Source organism: Crocuta crocuta, unplaced genomic scaffold, assembly GCF_008692635.1.
Source record: "Crocuta crocuta isolate KB4526 unplaced genomic scaffold, BGI_CrCroc_1.0 scaffold217, whole genome shotgun sequence".
Lineage (NCBI taxonomy): Eukaryota > Metazoa > Chordata > Mammalia > Carnivora > Hyaenidae > Crocuta > Crocuta crocuta.
Genome location: NW_027532208.1, coordinates 903,335 through 921,736, shown reverse-complemented (window position 1 = coordinate 921,736; position 18,402 = coordinate 903,335). Strand labels below are relative to the sequence as shown.

At 50.8% G+C, this 18,402-nt stretch overlaps 1 protein-coding gene across 1 annotated transcript in view; it reads right to left on the bottom strand.

The window, feature by feature from the left end:
- CUX1 (cut like homeobox 1) overlaps positions 1-18,402 on the bottom strand; it is a 355,101-nt gene that overhangs the window by 163,805 nt on the left and 172,894 nt on the right. Inside the window, exon 4 of the mRNA XM_077777955.1 lies at positions 1,931-2,009. Coding sequence (XP_077634081.1) covers positions 1,931-2,009 — 79 coding nt within the window. The remainder of the gene's footprint in view (positions 1-1,930; positions 2,010-18,402) is intronic.

Sequence of the window (18,402 nt, the reverse complement as noted above, 5' to 3'; positions counted from 1 at the left end):
GATATACTTCGATGGACTTTTACTCTAACGGAAAGCATCAAACGGCCGATTTGCTCATTCTGAAATTGAAACTGCAAACTTGGGATTCTCTGGCCAAAAATGATTAATTATGAAGAATATCATCAATATGGGGGGAAAATGCTTCTCGGACAGTAGTAAGCAAGAAAAACAATATAAATATCTGCCCATGTTACAACCAAAATTCTATAAAAATTATCAGTGAGGCCTGCTCAGGCAAAGAGGAGTGTTGGTTTAAACAAACAAACAAAAACAAACAAACATCTTTTATTGGTTTATGAGAAATTAAGACAGAAAATAATTACAGAAAGAGAAATCCTGTAACTTATTAAAGTGACTGCCTCGTTGAGAAACTTCACTAAGGGAAAACCCAGGTACAAATGAACTTGTAAGAAAGAGAGTATATGTTATTTAGAAAACAGCAGCAAAAGGCTCTCTGCATCTTTGGCGAAGACAAAATAAGCCTGTCCCTTTTCAACTAAGTCACCGACGCAAAATTTGCAAAAGAAAATGTAAGCAGGCCCAGCACACTGCCAATTCCTGAGACACAGTGTGTGTAAAGCATCAAATGATCCAGTTACTGTGAAGAAGCTTCCTCAGGAGACCCAGCCAGAGTCTTTGGGGGAACTCTTAAGGGGATACAAACTCTTGCAGAAAATCAAAAGGCAAGGATTTGGAACCAAGGGCTGGATATGCTCCTAAGACAGCAAAAAGTTCAAGGAAAGCCATTTTCATCACTAGGCTGTTCCCCCACCTTATTCCATTTTCTAGATGAGGAAGTGGAGGTCCAGAGAAGAGGAGGAATGTGGCCAAGACTTCACAGCAGGCCCTGGCAGGAGAATCTATATCTCCCTCCTCTTTGTCCAAAGTGTCTAGAATGCTTTCTGCCACTCTTAGCTTGGTGTGGCCTCCATTAATCCCCATTCCCAGAGGGGACAGCAGAGCCAATGGTCAACCTGAACTGGAGTCCAAATACAGACACCAAGGAGACGTGTTTCTGCTCTGCTTGAGCTGCTTGTTAAAAATGGCTCCAGTGATGCCATTAATATTCAAAGGATTACTAAGAGCAAGTGAGCAACTCCAATAGCTAGGGAGGGGAGGGTGGTGATAATTGGCCTTTCTTGGTCAAAAGAGGAGGACATTCAAACTGCTTTCCTAATTTTCTGATCTGAGGCTTCCCAGGACTGAGCTGGGACCCACGCGATCATGTCCATCACTGTCCCATGGATTCTTGGTGAGGGCAACACCCAGGAAAAGAGGATCAATGCGACTCACACGGCTCAAGGTGCTCTAAAATCTGCCTCACTTTTCTAAAATAAGGAATGAAAAGCCATCACTTCTCTGAATACCGAACAAGCATCATTAAAAGTTTAACTTCTTAGTTTCTTTAAATGAAAGAAACAACCCACATGTGTGGTAACAAGCTACCACTTGCCCTTGGCTGTAACCCTTTAGTGAAAGACTTGCCCAGAGGCTACGGATTCCCTGGATGACCTGAGAGGAAGGAGGCATTCAAGGTGCCCCATTAGGGCCATTCCTGAATGTGGAATCGGCCAGCCCAGTACCATGAACGCTCAGTGTCTATATAGCACACACATGGGTTCTATTTCTTCTCTGCCAATGTGCAGTATTTTAATATAAAGAGAAAGGCAGCCCCACAGATTGGAGTCTTTGCATTTACAAAGGCATCAAAGGGAAGTTATATGATTAACTTTAGCAAATACGCATCTGATTTTCATACCCATCCACCAGTCTGGATTTTGGAGAGTCCGTAGTCCCAGAATCCCCAGTTTCCTGGGGGAGCTGCCATTGCTGGGTAATTCCCTTAGGGAAGCTGAGAAGAGTAAGCCCAAGGCCCACTGACTTGCCCACACACAGTGCCCACCGGTGGCCGTGTGAGTGCGGGACTTACCTGGAACATCGATCAATCTCTTGTAGACATTCAAGAAGGCTGCCTCAGCTTCTTTGCTTCTTTTACTCAGTGCATCAATCTGAAGGGCGATGGAAGAAGGAAAAGAAAAACAAAGAGCTCAAAATTTGTCAGGAGGTAATTTAGAAATCCTCACACATCTATCGAGTTCCCACAGCAAACAGAAGTCTGACTTGTTCGTGAAAATGCCGGACAGCTGGGCCTTCCTCTCGGGGCAAATGGCTGCAAACACACGAGAGGGAGACAATCCACGCGGCCCCGTTGGTGAGGGGGACGGGGCAGGAGCGGTGCTGTGCAATTATGGAGCCATTTGTGACACTCGGTGCCACTGCCCGGCTGAGTGGGGGCTCTCCACAGAGGAAAACGGTCCCTTTCCTTCCTCTGCGAGTGTTTACTGGGGCTTGACTGTATGCAGACGCTGTGTGAGGGGCAGGGGTGGGGGCAGAGTGACAGCTCCCAGCTGCAGGAGAAGCAGGTATGCCAACAGGTGACTGACCCCAGCTGGGAGAGTGCTGGATAAGCAGAGCCATAGGGACACTGAGAAAGGGCCATCAGTCAGGAAAGTGAGTGACATTCAAGAGTAGATCACCAGATGGGAAGGAGAGAGACTGTGTGAAAAGGGAGGGACATACTCAAACACCCAGGGCCAACTCTTAAAATCTGGGGGTTTGTAGATCCTCCTTAAGGATTTTAGGAGGGCTGCCTCCTAATTCTGAGGCGCCTCATAACTCTTAGGCATAACTTTACTTTTATGAGGGGGCATGTGACTCTTGATTTCGGCTTAGGTCACAATCTCATGGTTTGTGGGATGGAGTCCCACGTTGGGCTCTGCACAGAGAGTTTTAAACAAACTTTAAAAAATAGAAGAATTTTATGAAAGCCAAGGACCCTCTTCCTAGAAATACATGCACGTGTCATTATGTGCTCCGTTTAGGGCACTCACATGCCCTCTTGTGTTGTGTCCTTGGAATCTAGATCAAGGACCCACAGATGGGGCTGTCCCAACACACCAGGGAACAAGGGGGTCTGCAGGGGCGGGAAATGGATACGTGGGTGACAGGACTAGGCAGTGAGCAGGTCAGATCACGAGGGGCCAGCAGTGCATGTAGGAGGTGACCATTCGGGGTCTCTGCCCTCACCCAGCGAACAATGGCCACCACAGGGATTGAGGAAAAGATGATCAGGGAGAATGGGGTCAAACCGAGGTGACACAAGGCACAGAGGAAGCAGGCAAGTCAAGGACAGCGCCCAGGTTTCTGGCTTAAGCACCCGGCTAGTTTCTGTGATGGTGGCCAGGGTCAGTTCGTCTCATGAATTAACCCAGCTGAGCCAGCATAAAGTCTATTCATCAAAGAAAGGGGACACACAAAACTCCTAAGTATGCGGGACACACGTCAGAAGAGCCTCTGATTGCTGGATGAACTCCATGCGTGTTCTGCTCACAGAACACACTTGTTGAGGCATCAGATCGCCTTTTACACCTGAGGCACACAAGATGCTACATGCACCGAGTTCATCCTGGCTCAGGAAAAGGACACTAAATTACATACTCCTTCTGTCCCTTCGCAGAATTATACTCTCTGTCTCCAAGGTTATTAAAGAGGCAAAAGGATGTGGCTTAATTACAGGGTCTCTCGCGAGAGCCAACCAACGATTTGTTCAGGGCTGAGAAAGGCCACCTGAGGAAGGACTGGGAGGGAGCTGGGAAGTAGGACCCAAGGGCTGGCGGGGGACAGGGCTCAGGACACCCAATGCAGAGCAAACCAGCATTTCCAGCATCTAGCAAGTTGGGTCCCCAAATTCCCACTGGAAGTCCGTTGTTTGGAACTCTGACACATGTTGCCTCTGTAAAATGAGAATTGGGATTTAGGTACTTGACGGCCGGGATGGGGTGGGGGTGGGGGGTGTTTGGATAATCCCAAAGGACTACTTAAAAATGACAAGATAGTTCTCTCCTTATTTTTAAAATAAAAAGCTTTCCCCCTCTTCTGAGTATTAGCAATTCATGCTCATTGAGTCATTAGAAAAATACCTAGAGAGAGAGAGAAGGAAAAACCCTAATTCTGCCACTCTCCAGTAGAAGTCATCCTCTGGTTTCTAGTTGCCTTGATTTTTTTTTTTTCTAGTTAAAAACAATATAGAGTTGAATGAAAGGTAGTCACAGAGGCAAATTACAGAGACAGAAAGCAGGTGAGTGGTGGTGTGGGGCTGGGGAGGCGGGGTGGGGAGGGTTTGGAGGATGATGGCTTAGGGGTGAAGGGTTTCTTTCTGGGGTGATGAAATGCTCTCCAGTTAACTGTGGAAATGGTTGCACAACTTTGTGACTATGTCCGAAGTCAATAGGCTATGCACTTTAAATGAGTGAATTCTATGGTATGTGAATTATATTTCGATAAAGCTAGTAAAACTTTGTGTATTTAAAATTAAACCATATGTAGGGGCGCCTGGGTGCTCAGTCGGTTAAGCGTCCGACTTCGGCTCAGGTCATGATCTCACGGTTCATGGGTTCAAGCCCCGTATTGGGCTCTAAAGTTTTATACTGTGCTTTCAGAACACATACATCTTTTTCAGTGTCTACGGCGAGATTTGGAAAATGTCTTAACAGTACTGATTTCCTCTGTATCTAACTGTCCTGTACGTAGATGGTTTGAGGAAAAGTGGAGTTAGCTCTTCAGATGTCTGGAGCACTCCCTGTGCTCTGGGTCTTTCTATTCCCTCTGGGGAGCACATGCTCATGGGGGGCAGAGCTTCTGCCCAGAAAGCAGGTATCCTGTCTGCTCTCTGTACCTCTCAACACTGGCAGAGACTTCTCTACCCAGCTTGGGACGCACCTAGGGTGGGTCCCTCGCTTTGCAGATATTCTGACCGAGGGTACAAAGGGCAGCTGGCCCTGTGGTAGGCAAAGGATAGATCTGGAAGGATCCAGGAATGCGGTCTTGTCTCTCCTGTCTGGGTTGTTGATGGGGAGGTGGGAAGGAGGGGTTGGTAATTTACACAGTAAACTTGGGGACTGCTATGGGTTGAACGGTGTCCCAAAAGATGTTGAAGTCCCAGGGCACCTGGGTGGCTCAGTCAGTTGAGTGTCTGGTTCAGCTCAGGGCATGAGGTCACCATTCCTAAGTTAGAGCCCCGCGTCAGGTGCTGTGCTGACGGTTCAGAGCCTGGAGCCTGTTTCAGACTCTGTGTCTCCCTCTCTCTCTGCCCCTCCCCCACTCATGCGCATGCATTCTCTCTCTCTCAAAAATAAACATAAAAAAAAAAAAAGATGTTGAAGTCCTGATTCCCAATACTTATCAACGTGACCTTATTTGGCAATAAGGCCNGGGGGGGGGGGGCGGCGGGGGGGCTATCTCAAAGGGGAAATTAGGACACAGAGACAAACATTCAGGGAGGACCCCATATGGACACAAAGGCAGAGACTGGGGTGATAAACACTGAGGTCTGACAGCAAACCACTGGAAGTCAGGTGACACGCTGGGGACAGAATCTCCCTCACAGCCTCAGAAGGAACCGATACTGCCCACACCTTGATCTTGGCCTTCTAGGCCCCAGAACCATGAGGAATGCACGTCTGTTGTTTAAGCTGGTCAGTGTGTGGAACCTGCTCATGGCAGCTCTGGCAGACTAACACAGGGACTGAGAGCTCCCTTCCCTTGTGTCCCCTTCCCACAAAGGCAAGACAATTCAAAGCCCGCCCTAGGAGAACAAGGTCAGGGCAATGAGCTTAATTAAATCATTAAGCAGCTCGACTACAAGGCAAGCACTCCTTATACAGTTAAGTTTCTACTTGATGAGGGGGCCCTACCCAGCCCCACCCCCCCATACAATTTCCGAACCTGGAAGAATTTGTTGCTTCTGGGAATTTTGATACTTTCTATTCTCATTCACTCTTTTGAACACCCCTATGGTCAGCACTCTCGTCCAAGACTGGGTGTTGGAATCTGAGTTTTGGTCAATCCTCCGTCCCAGCTCTGAGGCGGGCTTCCCCTTGCTGTGGCCGGGGACTTCCTAGTTACTGCTTCTGAGTACTAAACTACCTTTTGCTCGCATCCCCGCTGCTGGAGCCTTATCCACGCTCGAAGAGAACGTGGGTGCCAGGTTCCATTGCTGGCAGGGCTCTGAGTTTAAAGGGCCGAAGGGGGGCCCCGGGGCTGGGCTGGCCACCCTGATCTGTAAGGGGGGTAATGGCGTCCACCTGCCAGAGCGGTAGGTGAACTCATGGTGGTAAGGAGCTCAGTGCCTGGCTCAGGGAAGGGCTGCCTTTGTCACGTTCAAGAGCTTTCCTGGGGTATCCATGCAGTTAGAGCCTGGGACGTGGGGCCATCCCCTTCTAGCATTCTGTGAGTGAGGGGGAGAGGGACGGTGTCGCCCTCATCCCCAAACCCTCCACCCTCCACGCCTGCCTGCTGCAGGTGCTCAGGTGTGTGTGCTGCCTGCCTTTGTGACCTTGAGCCAGGATAAGAATAGGCAGCCCAGAGCCCCGAGGTGAGGTCTTAGGGTAGATAACTGGAAGTAGGATCCAGGTGAGGCACTCTGACTACTTAACGTGCACAGATAGCCTGAGGTAGAGAGTCTGTCTCCCATCCCCACTCCCTCAAAGCCATTGTGAGTGAGGTCAAGGTCAGGGGTGGCAGAACGGGGGCAGATCTGGCCAAGCTCTGGTTGCACTCCAGCCCTGGCCCTGGGGAAAACCTGTTCGGCTCCAGGGATCAGCCTCACCTCCTGCCACGCCCGGTTCCTCCCTGTTCCCTGAATACGAGAGCAATTTCCCCGCAGCCTGGAAGGCGCCTCCTTGGAATGTTCCTCTGATCCTTGAGGCTCCACTGACCCATCTCCCCCCTGCCTGGGGGACACGCCCATCACCACATGGGATTGTCTGGAAGTCCCGGGACTGCCGATGAGGCTCCCTCAGGAGAGCCTGGGTTCCCTGAAAGCCCGCACTATGCTTTATGTCTCAACTGCCTTTCCTCTAGACTGGCACACGGCGGGTGTCTGATACCTTTTTATCGTATGAGTGCCAATGTGCCTCAAGTATGGCACCAGTTTTACCTGCCCAAGTGAGCAGACGGTTAGGGGATCCAGTTTTAAATCTTTATGAAAATGCTTAGTAATGTAAAGAGTTCTTTGTTTGGAAAGTAGGGTTCATGTGCTGATGTGATGACAGCCACCTGGCTGGAGCCAGCGCACCGGAAGCACCTCTTCCCATTGCGGNGACCCAAAGGTTACCAACGCCACACTGACTGTGCGGACTTTGCCTTTTTGTAATAAGAATTAAAGCTAAAGATAAAAATGTATAGGAAGGTAGCTTACTCTGAATCTGAAACAGCCAATCCTTGCCTACAGTCATATGCACACTCAGCCCAGGTTTGGAGCGTTTATGGAGATCGCCCATTAGAGCCCTGGACCTGGGAGGGGGTCCACGCCGTGGGGCCTGGGGAGGAGTCGTGTGGGGTCTCAACTCGTTGCTGCCCGTGACTGTCACCCTCCCTGAGGACCAAAGGATATTTTAAATTATTTTTGCCGTGGGCAGGGCAGGGAGAAGGTGGCATCAAAGTAGAAAGGGCACAAGGCTTGAAACCAGAAGACTGGATTTACAACAGGGCTCCGTTCGTGCATTTGGGAATATTATGCTAGCTACGTACCCTCTGCCTCTCTGAATTTTATTTTCTATGCCTAAGAGAAGGGAGCGACCAGAATGCGGGCCTTAAAGGAGCCCTGGGGTGTCAGACAGACGGAGGATCTAACAGTGTGGAGCTCCTGGTGAGCTAGAGCTCAGCGCTGGTGAGAATCACTGACCCACGATGCACCTAGAAGATGAAACATCATGCAAATATCATCTGAATTGCATGTCCGCTTTGAGGGAGTCAGTTAGAAGAGAATTTACACACTCAAGGGATCTGTTTTTGTACAACCCGCCACGCCGCTTTTAAAATAATCAATCTGTTATGACTGGCCCCTACCCGTCACTCACAGGGGTCGCTACAACTGTTGAGGGGCTTGCTCATGTCTTCAGGTGACACTCGCTGTGAAAATCCCTCACACACCCGTGACTCGGAACACTAACGGGTTGAGGCATCGGAGGCTGTTACTTAATTTTCAATAGGACTCTCCTGTCTGCTGTGGGGGAAGGAAGTGCGGGGGGATCGAGCACCGGCCTGAATTTTAACTGGGAGATGCTTTGCTTAGAAGTGGAAAAAGGACAGAATGGTGTAATATTTACAGATGTATAAATCCCCCTTGACCGTCAATCAATCACAAAGTCCTGTTCGTTTGGCCTCAGAAATCGATTTCGCAACTATCTCCTTCCTTCCTTTGATGCTTCAGCCTTAATTGATGCCCCCCTCCCAGGACTTCCAGTTCGGACGCTGCAGACCCGTGCCCAGCAGATCTCCGCAACTGTGGCCTGCCACGGAGCGTGGTGTGTCCTGCACAGGGTCCCTGGGTCCCTGTCCCAGAACCCAGAAAAAACCTGGAGCTGCTCTGCTCTGATGGCTTCACCGCACCCCCAGGCTGAAGCCCCAGAGCGCTCCCCAACGCGGCCCTTGCTCTCCGCTACTGACTTGCCCTCCCAGAAAATCCCAGCACTGAGCAGGCTTCTCCACACCCGGTCTCCCCGGCCGCCGTGCCCCTCCCGACCTCCAGGTCTATATGCACTAGGTCCTCTGCCTGGAAGGCTCTTCACAGTACGGGGGAATCCAGCTCTCTTTCATGAGCCAGTCTAGGTGACGCCTCCTTTGTGGTGGCCTCCTAATTTCTCCAGGCACCACTGGTCCCTCGGTCCCTGTGCCACCTGAGCTCTTTGTAAATCCCTCTCTGCCCACTTCCCACCCACATGATGATGACTCACATCCACGAGCTTCCCTCCCCACCACCCTGTGGTCCATCCCTGGCCAGGGGCAGGGGGTGCAGGCACCTTCCTCATGTTACCCCAGCGCCTAACGCAGGAGGCTCCCTGGGGAGTATCTGTGAATGGATGCGGGTAGGTTCTAGGCAGAAACAGCTGATGGGCTAAGGGACTCCTGGTAACTCGCTGCTGAATTCTGTGGCATTGGTAACTGCAGCAGTGGACTAGAGAAGGCGGGGTCCTATAATTAAGAGCTTCAAGGGGGCGTTCACCGTGCCCCATAGTCTAAAAAGTGGGAGGCCATGAGAGCCAAGTTTCGGCCTAGTTTAGGGAAGCACTAACTTCCTTGTCAGAACAAGAGAGCCCTGGGGAAGTGGAGGCAGTGGAGAAAAGTGGAGGTGGGCGTGTTGGGGTAAATAACCAGGGGATGAAAATAACCAGGTGATGTCATCTCTAAAATGGAGAAAATAAAGACCTCTTCGTAGGCTTCAGGTAAGTATTAAGAAAGAACATGCCCGTAAGTGGGCCGAGCACTTGGGAGGCTCGGAACACTCTAGCCGTTGTGATGACTGGGAGCGCCCCGCGTGTACGCTGGCGGCCTCGCTCTGGGTGCCACACCTGTTGCCCACTGTGCTCCGAGACCAGGGGGCTGGTCCTCGGCGCCGTGAACAGACTGCTGCAGGCTCCTGGCGCTGCCCCGCCGCCCGCCTCCCCAGGCCACACACTGGTACCTCGTGAGCCGTGAGGCCTAGGCACAATGGTGCAACTTTGTACAAGGGCCTAGGGATCCCCAAAACACCTGGAACAGAAAGACTGGCCCTGACGCTCACTCAGTGTTGTGTATCCTGAAATGCAAAGGCTCATCTCTCCAGGGTGCTACAGGGCCGAGGGCCTGGAGACGGTGTGCGAAGAAGAGGGCTGAGTCCTGGTTCCAGTACTAACACAGGTGTGCTACCTCAGCCACCAAACTAACCTCTGTGCCTCAGTTTCCTTGTCTGCAAAGTGGGGAGAACCAGCCTAGGTTGCTGTGAATGGTGACGGAGTTGCCAGATGGGTAATGCCACTTCTCAGATGCAGTAACCGACCAAGTCTGGAGCCAGGCCTCTAAAGGACGCCCTGGGGCTTGCAGGGGCCCGGGGCCGCGCAGTCAGTGGAAAGAAAGAAAGGTGTGCTCTGAAGGGACAGAAGCTCAGGTTTGCAGCTGGCCCTGGTACATGTTTGCTGGATTGTCTAGAGGTGGGGAGGGGGGCTACTTAAACTACGCCTTGGTCTCTTCATCTGTCTAGTGAATAGCTTGCTCCTTCCTGAGTTGTGAAAATGAACTCTGAGAATCTCCCATATCAAGCAGCAGGTAGAGTCTGGAATGTACAGAATCTGAGCAAACACTAGTAACTTTCTAGAAAAAAAAATCCAAATGCAGCGTTCTCACGCCACAGGCGGTCTTCCTTTGTTTCAAGTCCTGAGGGATAGAGACGCTTCAACAACACCCAGGATACTGTGCTGGCGACGGCCCACTCACAAACAGTCCCCGAGCCTGTGAGTTTCCAGAGGAAACTCACAAGCTGATGAGTTAGAAATAAACATGGACCATTAACAGAATTTTTAAATTGAGGTGCTCTGCTGGACTACAGGCCGATAAGGACCAGCCAGAGCTGCGGGGATGACACAACAGTTCTGTCTCGCTCGGCATCTTTCAAGAGCGAAACAAGATTGGGAGAGTCACGTGGAATACCAGAAGTCTGCAGGCAATGACCAAGACCCTGTCCCAAACAGCTGCATGCGTGGCCACGGCTTTGGAGTTCTCATTTTTAAATAAAGCCAGCCACGTAAAAGGAAGGTATACATATTCTACAGCAAGATCACAGTGCAAGAACATATTTGCTGTGCGCCCCGTGGGAGGCACAAGAGGCCCCTGGGGTGGAGGGAGCCCCTCTTCCGGTGCCCAGGCTGCCTTTGGAGCAACATGGAAGGAAGAAAGACTGGGAATGTGCATGGGAGCCCAGCTGTATGCCTGCCCACCACCAGCTTTCTCTGTCAAGGTCACATTCCTTCATGACCTTGAATTTGCAGACAGCGACCAGTGAGAAGAACTGCACCAGTGAGGAGAGTGCGCGTGGCAGGGAACTGAACAAGACTCGCTGGAAGTCCCCACCTGGCTTGCCGCGGGCTGGACAGACCCCACAGGGCACTTTTAGTTAGGAAGGTAATGCAGCGTAGACGATGGGCGGGGAGGGGGGGTAACACCACACAGGTGCTTCTCATATAAATCGATGGACTATTCCCTAACCACCTCCACCCCCCACCCCCGCGCCTCGATCGAGTGTCTAAGAGAAGACGACCGGAGAAGCCTGGAGAAGATCGTGCTGTGAAGGACGAGGGGGAAAGAGGGGAAATAAAGGTGTGGGGCCACCGAGAAGGGATCTGTGGCGGAGAACAGCATGAGAATCGTGGAAAAGACGATGAAAACAGTAATCGGCAGTTGTCTCTTCCCATTTGCCACGCACATCTGACCTGCTGGCTGTCAGCACGCACTGGAAGGGCCGCTGTGGGCAAGGACGATTACTGTCCTCTCTCTCCGGACTGCAAGACCAGGACCAAAAGGTAGAGGCTCCAGCTTCCCAGCGGGGAAAGCCTCTGCCCACAGCAGGGTGCCTCCGTGGTGGACCCCGCTGGCTGCCCAAATTCCTTACGGGTCCATTCATCCCTTCACTTGGTCAAAGGGGTGATTCAAGTGTGCTTGGTGGTGTGCTGTCCTGTCCCCTGGGGCCACAGCCGACCCCCGCCCCTCAAACCTCAGACAAATCACAGCAGGGCCGTGGAGGAGGCTGAATGCCTACCTGAGGGTTGGGTTTTTTTTTCCCTTTTCCTTTGCCTCCGTGACGCTTTTCAAACGCAGTTTTTACAAACGGATAATATATATATTTGGTAAAAAAAAAAAAAAAAAACACCTTAAAGGTATAAATACACATACAGTATTCAGCAAGGGTGCATAATATAAGATCAATACACAAAAATCAATGGTCTTTCTATCTGCTAGCCATAAACCATCTGAAAGTGAGATTTTAAAATGCCCATGGATTGGGTGGCTTAATACTGTTAAGATGGCAAAAGTCCCAAATTCGATCTACAGAGTCGGTGCAATGCCTGTCTAAACCCCAGCTAGCTTCCTTGCAGAAACTGGCAGGCTGATCCTTAAGATTCGTATCGAAATGCAAGGGTCCAAAACAGCCGAAACAGTCTTGATAAAGAAAAACCAAGGTGGGGGGACTCACGCTTATCAATCTCAAAACTTACTGCAAAGCTACATTAATCAAGAATGTATGGTATTGGTGGGGTGTCTGGGTGGCTCAGTCGGTTAAGCATCCGACTTCGGGTCAGGACATGATCTTGCAGTTCGTGAGTTCAAGCCCCGCGTCCAGCTCTGTGTTGACAGCTCAGAGCCTGGAGCCTGCTTCAGATTCTGTCCCTCCCCTCTCTCTGTCCCTCCCCCACTCATGCTGTCTCACGCTCTCTCTCTCTCAAAAGCGAGTAACATTAAAAAAAAATTGAAATAAAAAGAATGTGCGGTACTGGCATAAGGGCAGACATACAGTTAAATCAGAACAGAATTAAGAGTCTGGAAATAACCTCTCACGGTATAGTTAACTGAGTTTTGACAAGGGTGAAAAGACAATTCAGTGGGGGGAGAACTGTTTTTCGACAGACAACACAGAGACAAACTGAATATCCACACACCAAAGAAGGAAGCCAGACCCCTACCTTACACTATATGTGGAAATTAACTCAAAACGTATCTGAGACCAAAATGTAAGAGCTAAAACTGCAAACTCTTATAAGGAAACTCAGCTGTAAACCTTTGTGACCTTCAGTATAATATCAAAAGCACAGACAACAAAAGAAGAACAGGTAAATTCTATTTTATCACATTTAAAATGTGTGTGCTTCAAAGGACACTATTGGGAAAATGAAACAACCCCCAGAATGGGAGAACATTTTTGCAAATCACGTATTTGACGAGGGATTAGTATACAGAATAAATAAAGACCTCTTACAACTCAACAATAAAAAGACAAATAACTGAATTTAAAAATAGACGAAAGATCTAGATAGACATTTCTCCAAAGAAGATATAGAAATGGCCAATACGCACATGAAAAGACACTCAACGTCCGTAGTCATTAGGGAAATGCAAATCAAAGCCACAATGAGCTACCGTTTCATAACTACTAGGCAATAGTGGTTAAGTGTTAGAGAGGATGGAGAGAAATTGGAACCCTCATACACTGGGGATGGAAATGTGAAACGAGGCACTTTGGAAAACGGATTGGCAGTTCCTCAAACAGTTAAACACAGAGTTACCATATTATCTAGCATTTCCACTTCTGGGTATACACCCAAGAGAAAGGAAACCATGTCCCTCTGCAAAAAAACTTGCATAGGAATGTTTATACCAGCACACTCGCAACAGACAAAAGGTGGCGGAAACCTGAATGGCCATCACATCAACCGACGAAGGATTAAAAAAATGTGGCACATCGATGCGATGGGTTATAATTCAGCCATAAAAAGGAATCAAGTACTGATACAAGGATATGACAGATAAATATTGAAACCGTGAGGCTATATGAAAGAAGTCAGTCACAAAAGACCACACACTGTATGATTTCATTTAAGTGTAATGTTAACAGAGGTCAACCCCTGTAGACAGAAAGGAAGTCAGTTAATGGTTGCCTGGGGTGAGGGGAGAATGGGGAGTGTCAACGGGCACAGGGTTTCTTTTCTTGGGTGATGGAAATGTCTTAGAATGAGACGGTGGTGATGGTGGCCCATCTTGGCAGATATCCTAACCACCATTTAATTTCAAAAATAAAAATAGAAATGACAGAAAGTATAAGAATGCAGTGAAAAGTTGGTCTCCTTCCTGTGTGCGTCCACCTTCGCCCGGTTGCCCGGCTGACAGGCCAACACTCTCTTGTGCATCTTTCCAGAAATATTTTACACATTTACAAGCATCTGTATACACACACTGTTGTCTCTTTTAAAACAGGGAAATGGGGTGCCTGGGTGGCTTAGTAGGTTAAGCATCTGACTTTCGCTTAGGCCATGATCTCGCGGTTCGTGGGTTCGAGCCCCGCGTCAGGCTCTGTGCTGACTGCCAGCTCAGAGCCTGGAGCCTGTTTCAGTCTGTGACTCCCTCTCTCTGACCCTCCCCTGCTCACGCTGTCTCCCTCTCTCTCTCCTAGAAATAAATAAAACATTAAAAAAAAAAATTAAACAGGGAAATGGTCGGATATTACAGATACCGTCCTGTACCTCGCGTTCTGAACACTTCCGGAAGTTTGGAAGAGGACAACGAACTTCCTCGTGGTGGGAGGGCCGGGGCTTCGTGGGGAAGGGGAGCCTGCGCGGAGATAGGGTGTACTGCCTTTCAGAGAAGTTGGGGGGCTGCTGCGAGGGCCTGCAGCCAGGGCGGCTGGGAGAGCCTGGAGGGTAAGCTGGGCCCCCCCGTTTTATGCTGTAAGGCTGAGGGTGGCAGTCAGGAGGTGACCCGAAGGGACCACTCTGGGTGCGAAGGCAACTCCGAGGGAGAGAGGAACAGGAAGCCGTGTGTTGGGAAGGAGGGAGCCAAAGAAGGAGATGAGGGCGGCACCTGAGTGGCTCAGCTGGTTCAGTGAGTTTGAGCCCCATGAGGGGCTTTGCTCTGACAGGGCAGAGTCTGCTTGGGATTCTGTCTCCCTCCCTCTCTTCCCCTCCCCTGCTCACTCTCATCTCTCTCATAGACAGGCAGGTAGATAAAATGAATGAATGAATGAGTGAGGTGGGGAAGGAGAAATCCCAAGGTCTTTTGGCAGAAGTGGGTCTCTCAGAGATCTCTGGCCAGGGTGACTGGTGGCTGGCTGGTCACCGGCCCTGAGATGGGAAACAGAGATGTGGATCTTTGGGTGTCTGTGGGGAGGTTATATAAGTTTCTAAGAGGTCAAAGGGAAACTCCCGGGAGGCCTGATATTGGGAAAGGCCCAAAGACGGAGATTTGGAGCCATCAGCCCCTCCATGGCCAGATGGGGTTAAGCAGGGACGGGACAGGTGGGCAGTGAGAGCCCTAGAGGGCTGCAGCTGAATCCGGGGAGAGCAGTGGTATTTAGGAGATGGAGGGATCTGGAGAATTCTATGATCGATAACTAGATGTGGCATCTGCAGGACAGATTTTCCATGACACAGAACAGATGAAAGGACCCACTCAAGGTCACACTGGTAAAAGGTGATGTCAGGAGTCAAATCCAGATACATCTGGTTCCAAAATCTGTGGTTTGTCTGCTCGGTTTTCTCTGAAGCTCTAAGCCTCCTCCCCAGGAAGGAGCCGCTGCAGGCCCGGGGTGGGGGGGCAGGGGCGGGGACACAGAAGTCAGGACACAGAGTGAGGGGGGGAAGGAGAGGTGCAGGTGCCCAGAGCCCTGGAGGCCGCCCCCACCCCCCTCCAGGTGCCAGGGCCACAGTGGCAGCGGACCAGTGTGACAACTATGGAGTCCTGCCAGCCAGGCTTCTGGGTCCCTCGAGCCCGCAGGGGACACGCCCATGCTCTAAGGGAGGCAGCACCTGTCGGCTACTTTTCACGAGAACACACGCTCAGAGGCGGGCCCAGTGCCTCCAGGTCAGACTCGCCCTTCCAAGTCCCTGGACTCCAGCGGTCACAGGCCTGCTCATGAAAGGTGCTGGAGTCCGGAAGTGGAGGGGTTCCCGGGGGTGCATGGCTCTGTCCCGGGAAGGTAGGAGCTCCTGTCCCCTACAGCCCTAGGGAACAATCCTTTCTCTTCTACACACGCTGTGAGCGACCAGCTGGAGGACAAAGCATCATCTCACGGGTCTCCCCCATCTTCTCCTACTTTTGGACCAAATTTAAGACACTTCACAAGTTTTCTAGAATAAGCACTGACTTTAGAGTCGCACGGTGGAGTTCAAGTCTCTGCTCTGAGGCCAGCAAGCTGTGTGGCATCAAACAAGTTACTTGACTTCTCTGGGCCCACTTTCTCCTCTCTACAGAAGTGTGCATAAAACCTCTCAGGGCTGTGCTGCTGTGCAGATTAAATCAGATAATGGACATGAAGCTTCCAGCAAATAGCTGGAGCTGATGAGATGCTCTCTCCTTCCACTCCCTCCTCTCCCCAAGGGCTGCGCTCAGAGTCCACAGGCTTCAGAGGAACTTCTTCTCCAGGCCACCCTCCCTTCCCACTAGAGAGCTCGGCTGGTGTGGCTTCCCGGGTGGGCCCCTTTCTGCCACTCTGGGTCCGCACGATGGCAGGGGATGAGGCTGAAGAACAGCCCCCAGCAGTGACCGAACGAGGGGGTCCCCAGTGAGCAGGGGGACTGGGAGGTCACTGGGCCACTTGGCTGACTTGCCTCTTCCTGGCTGGCAACTTGGAAAGCTCTGGAAGTCGAAGTTAGATGAAGCAGTGGTTCATGCCCCCTTCCATGGCGGGGAGTGGAATAAGTATCCGCCCGAGTCCAAACACCTGGGTTCCAACCTGTAACCTTGCTCAGGCCACTCACGACCTCAACAATTATGGTGACGCCTCTCTGTGCAGGTGGTTCACAAGTGTGTGGCTGACATTCACCGCAGGGGTGGGCTCCCGCCATCCGGGAATACTTGCTAGAGACAGTGAGTATTCAGTGACAAGAGGGTGGCACATGGCTGGGCATAATGAGGCTCCAGGGAGCCACGGATCCCAGGACAGGTGGGACCAAGAGACGGTGAAAGAGGCATCAAGGGTGTGGAGCTGGGGGTGGGGGGCGGGGCACAGACCTCACCTCCAGGCGCCCATGCTGCTCCTCAAGCTCATGGCCACCCTCCCGTCCTGTGGCTCAGGTTGGCCATGACCTAGCACAGGGCGGTGGGTAAGGCCATGTGAGATGGTGGAAATGGGAATTTATAGACGTAAAATGCTGCACAAATGATTATCAGCAAAGGGAGCACGTGGCGCGGTCTGTAATAAATAGATAAATAGCAAAGGGAGACACGGCACGCAGACCGCCCCACATGCAGGCAGCAGACTAGTCTGAGCTCTCAGCTGGCATCAGCGTCCCCAAACTCCCTCCCGGGGCCCCGCACACACCTTCACAGTCCTCTTGCCCATCTGGTCCTTGGTGTCAGTTTCATTTAAGAAATTACTGCATTAAATTGATGGAACATTAGTAAAACCTAATTACCATCCTGACTGAGTTTTTCCAAGGGAAGAGAGCTCTGCAGAAAATAAAATACCCTAATAAGTTAAATTCCACAGTATTCAAATAAATACTATATGACTATTACAAGTTGGATAATTTTAGCCCAGGAAAAAAAAAATTAGACAAATACTACTTCTAATCATCATTCAAAGCAATTCCCCTCAATCCTTCACATTTATTATGAGGAAAAAGAGGCAGTGAGAGGTCTACTGCCTTGGTGAAAAGTCAAGGTCACTGGTAAGTCAGGCCTCAAACCCAGGCCTTGTAACTCTGGGCCCTTATCTTCATATCACAGCTCCCTCCTGGTGTCACATGATTCCCTGCAAAGTTCTGGGAGTGTAAGCAGACAGAACAGGGCCTCTTTTATGGACAGAGAATGCTTCTGATTTATACACTGGGGGTGTTAACTCTCCATCTCTCCATCCATCCACTTGCTCATCCATCCACCCACCCATCCACCCGTTCATCCATCCACTTGGTCAACTATCCATCCAACTCATGCATCCACCCATCTATGCACCCACCCACCCATCTATGCACCCACCCACCCATCCATCCACTTGCTCATTTATCCACCCATCCATCCATCCACCCACCTGTCCATCCACCTGCTGTCTATCTATCCAGCTGCCTATCTACCCATCCATCCATCCACCTGTACATATCCACCCATCTGTCCATCCACTTGCTCATCCATCCATCCATCCATCCACCCATCCATCCATCCATCTATCCATCCACCCATCCGTCCATCCACTTGCTCATCCATCCATNACCCATCCATCCATCCACCTGTACATATCCACCCATCTGTCCATCCACTTGCTCATCCATCCATCTATCCATCCACCCATCCGTCCATCCACCCACCCATCCTTGGTTTACTATCTGCCATGTGAGGACATAGAACCTGCTCAACTACGAAGCACCATGAAAGCAGCTTAATTACCTACAACTAGGGACCACAGCCTACTTCAGGTCCAGCCTGGCAGAGAGTAGGTGTTCAGTAAGTACTAACTGAATGATAGAATAAATGAGTAAACCCTGTCCTCCAGAAGCTTACAGTCCAGAAGGGGAGACTGACATAAAGAGTGTGACAGGAGTCAGCATGACCATGGTCACCTCCTGGCTGCGAACAGAGTGGTGGGGCAGCTGAGGAGGTGGCCTCTGCCAAGGTGACCCCACTCAGCTGGCAACACAACCACCCTGGTGGCTCCATCAGCAGGGGCTCCCCGACGCAGAGCCTGTCTCCCCAGCTGTCAAGGAACAGAGGTGCAGTGGGCGAGTCCTGGGGCTCCCTCTGGGCATTGGCACTGGTCCCTTCAGTGCATGGGACCTCGAATTCTTGACCTGTGACCCTCTGGTCTCTAGTGGCTCCGGAGCCAACACA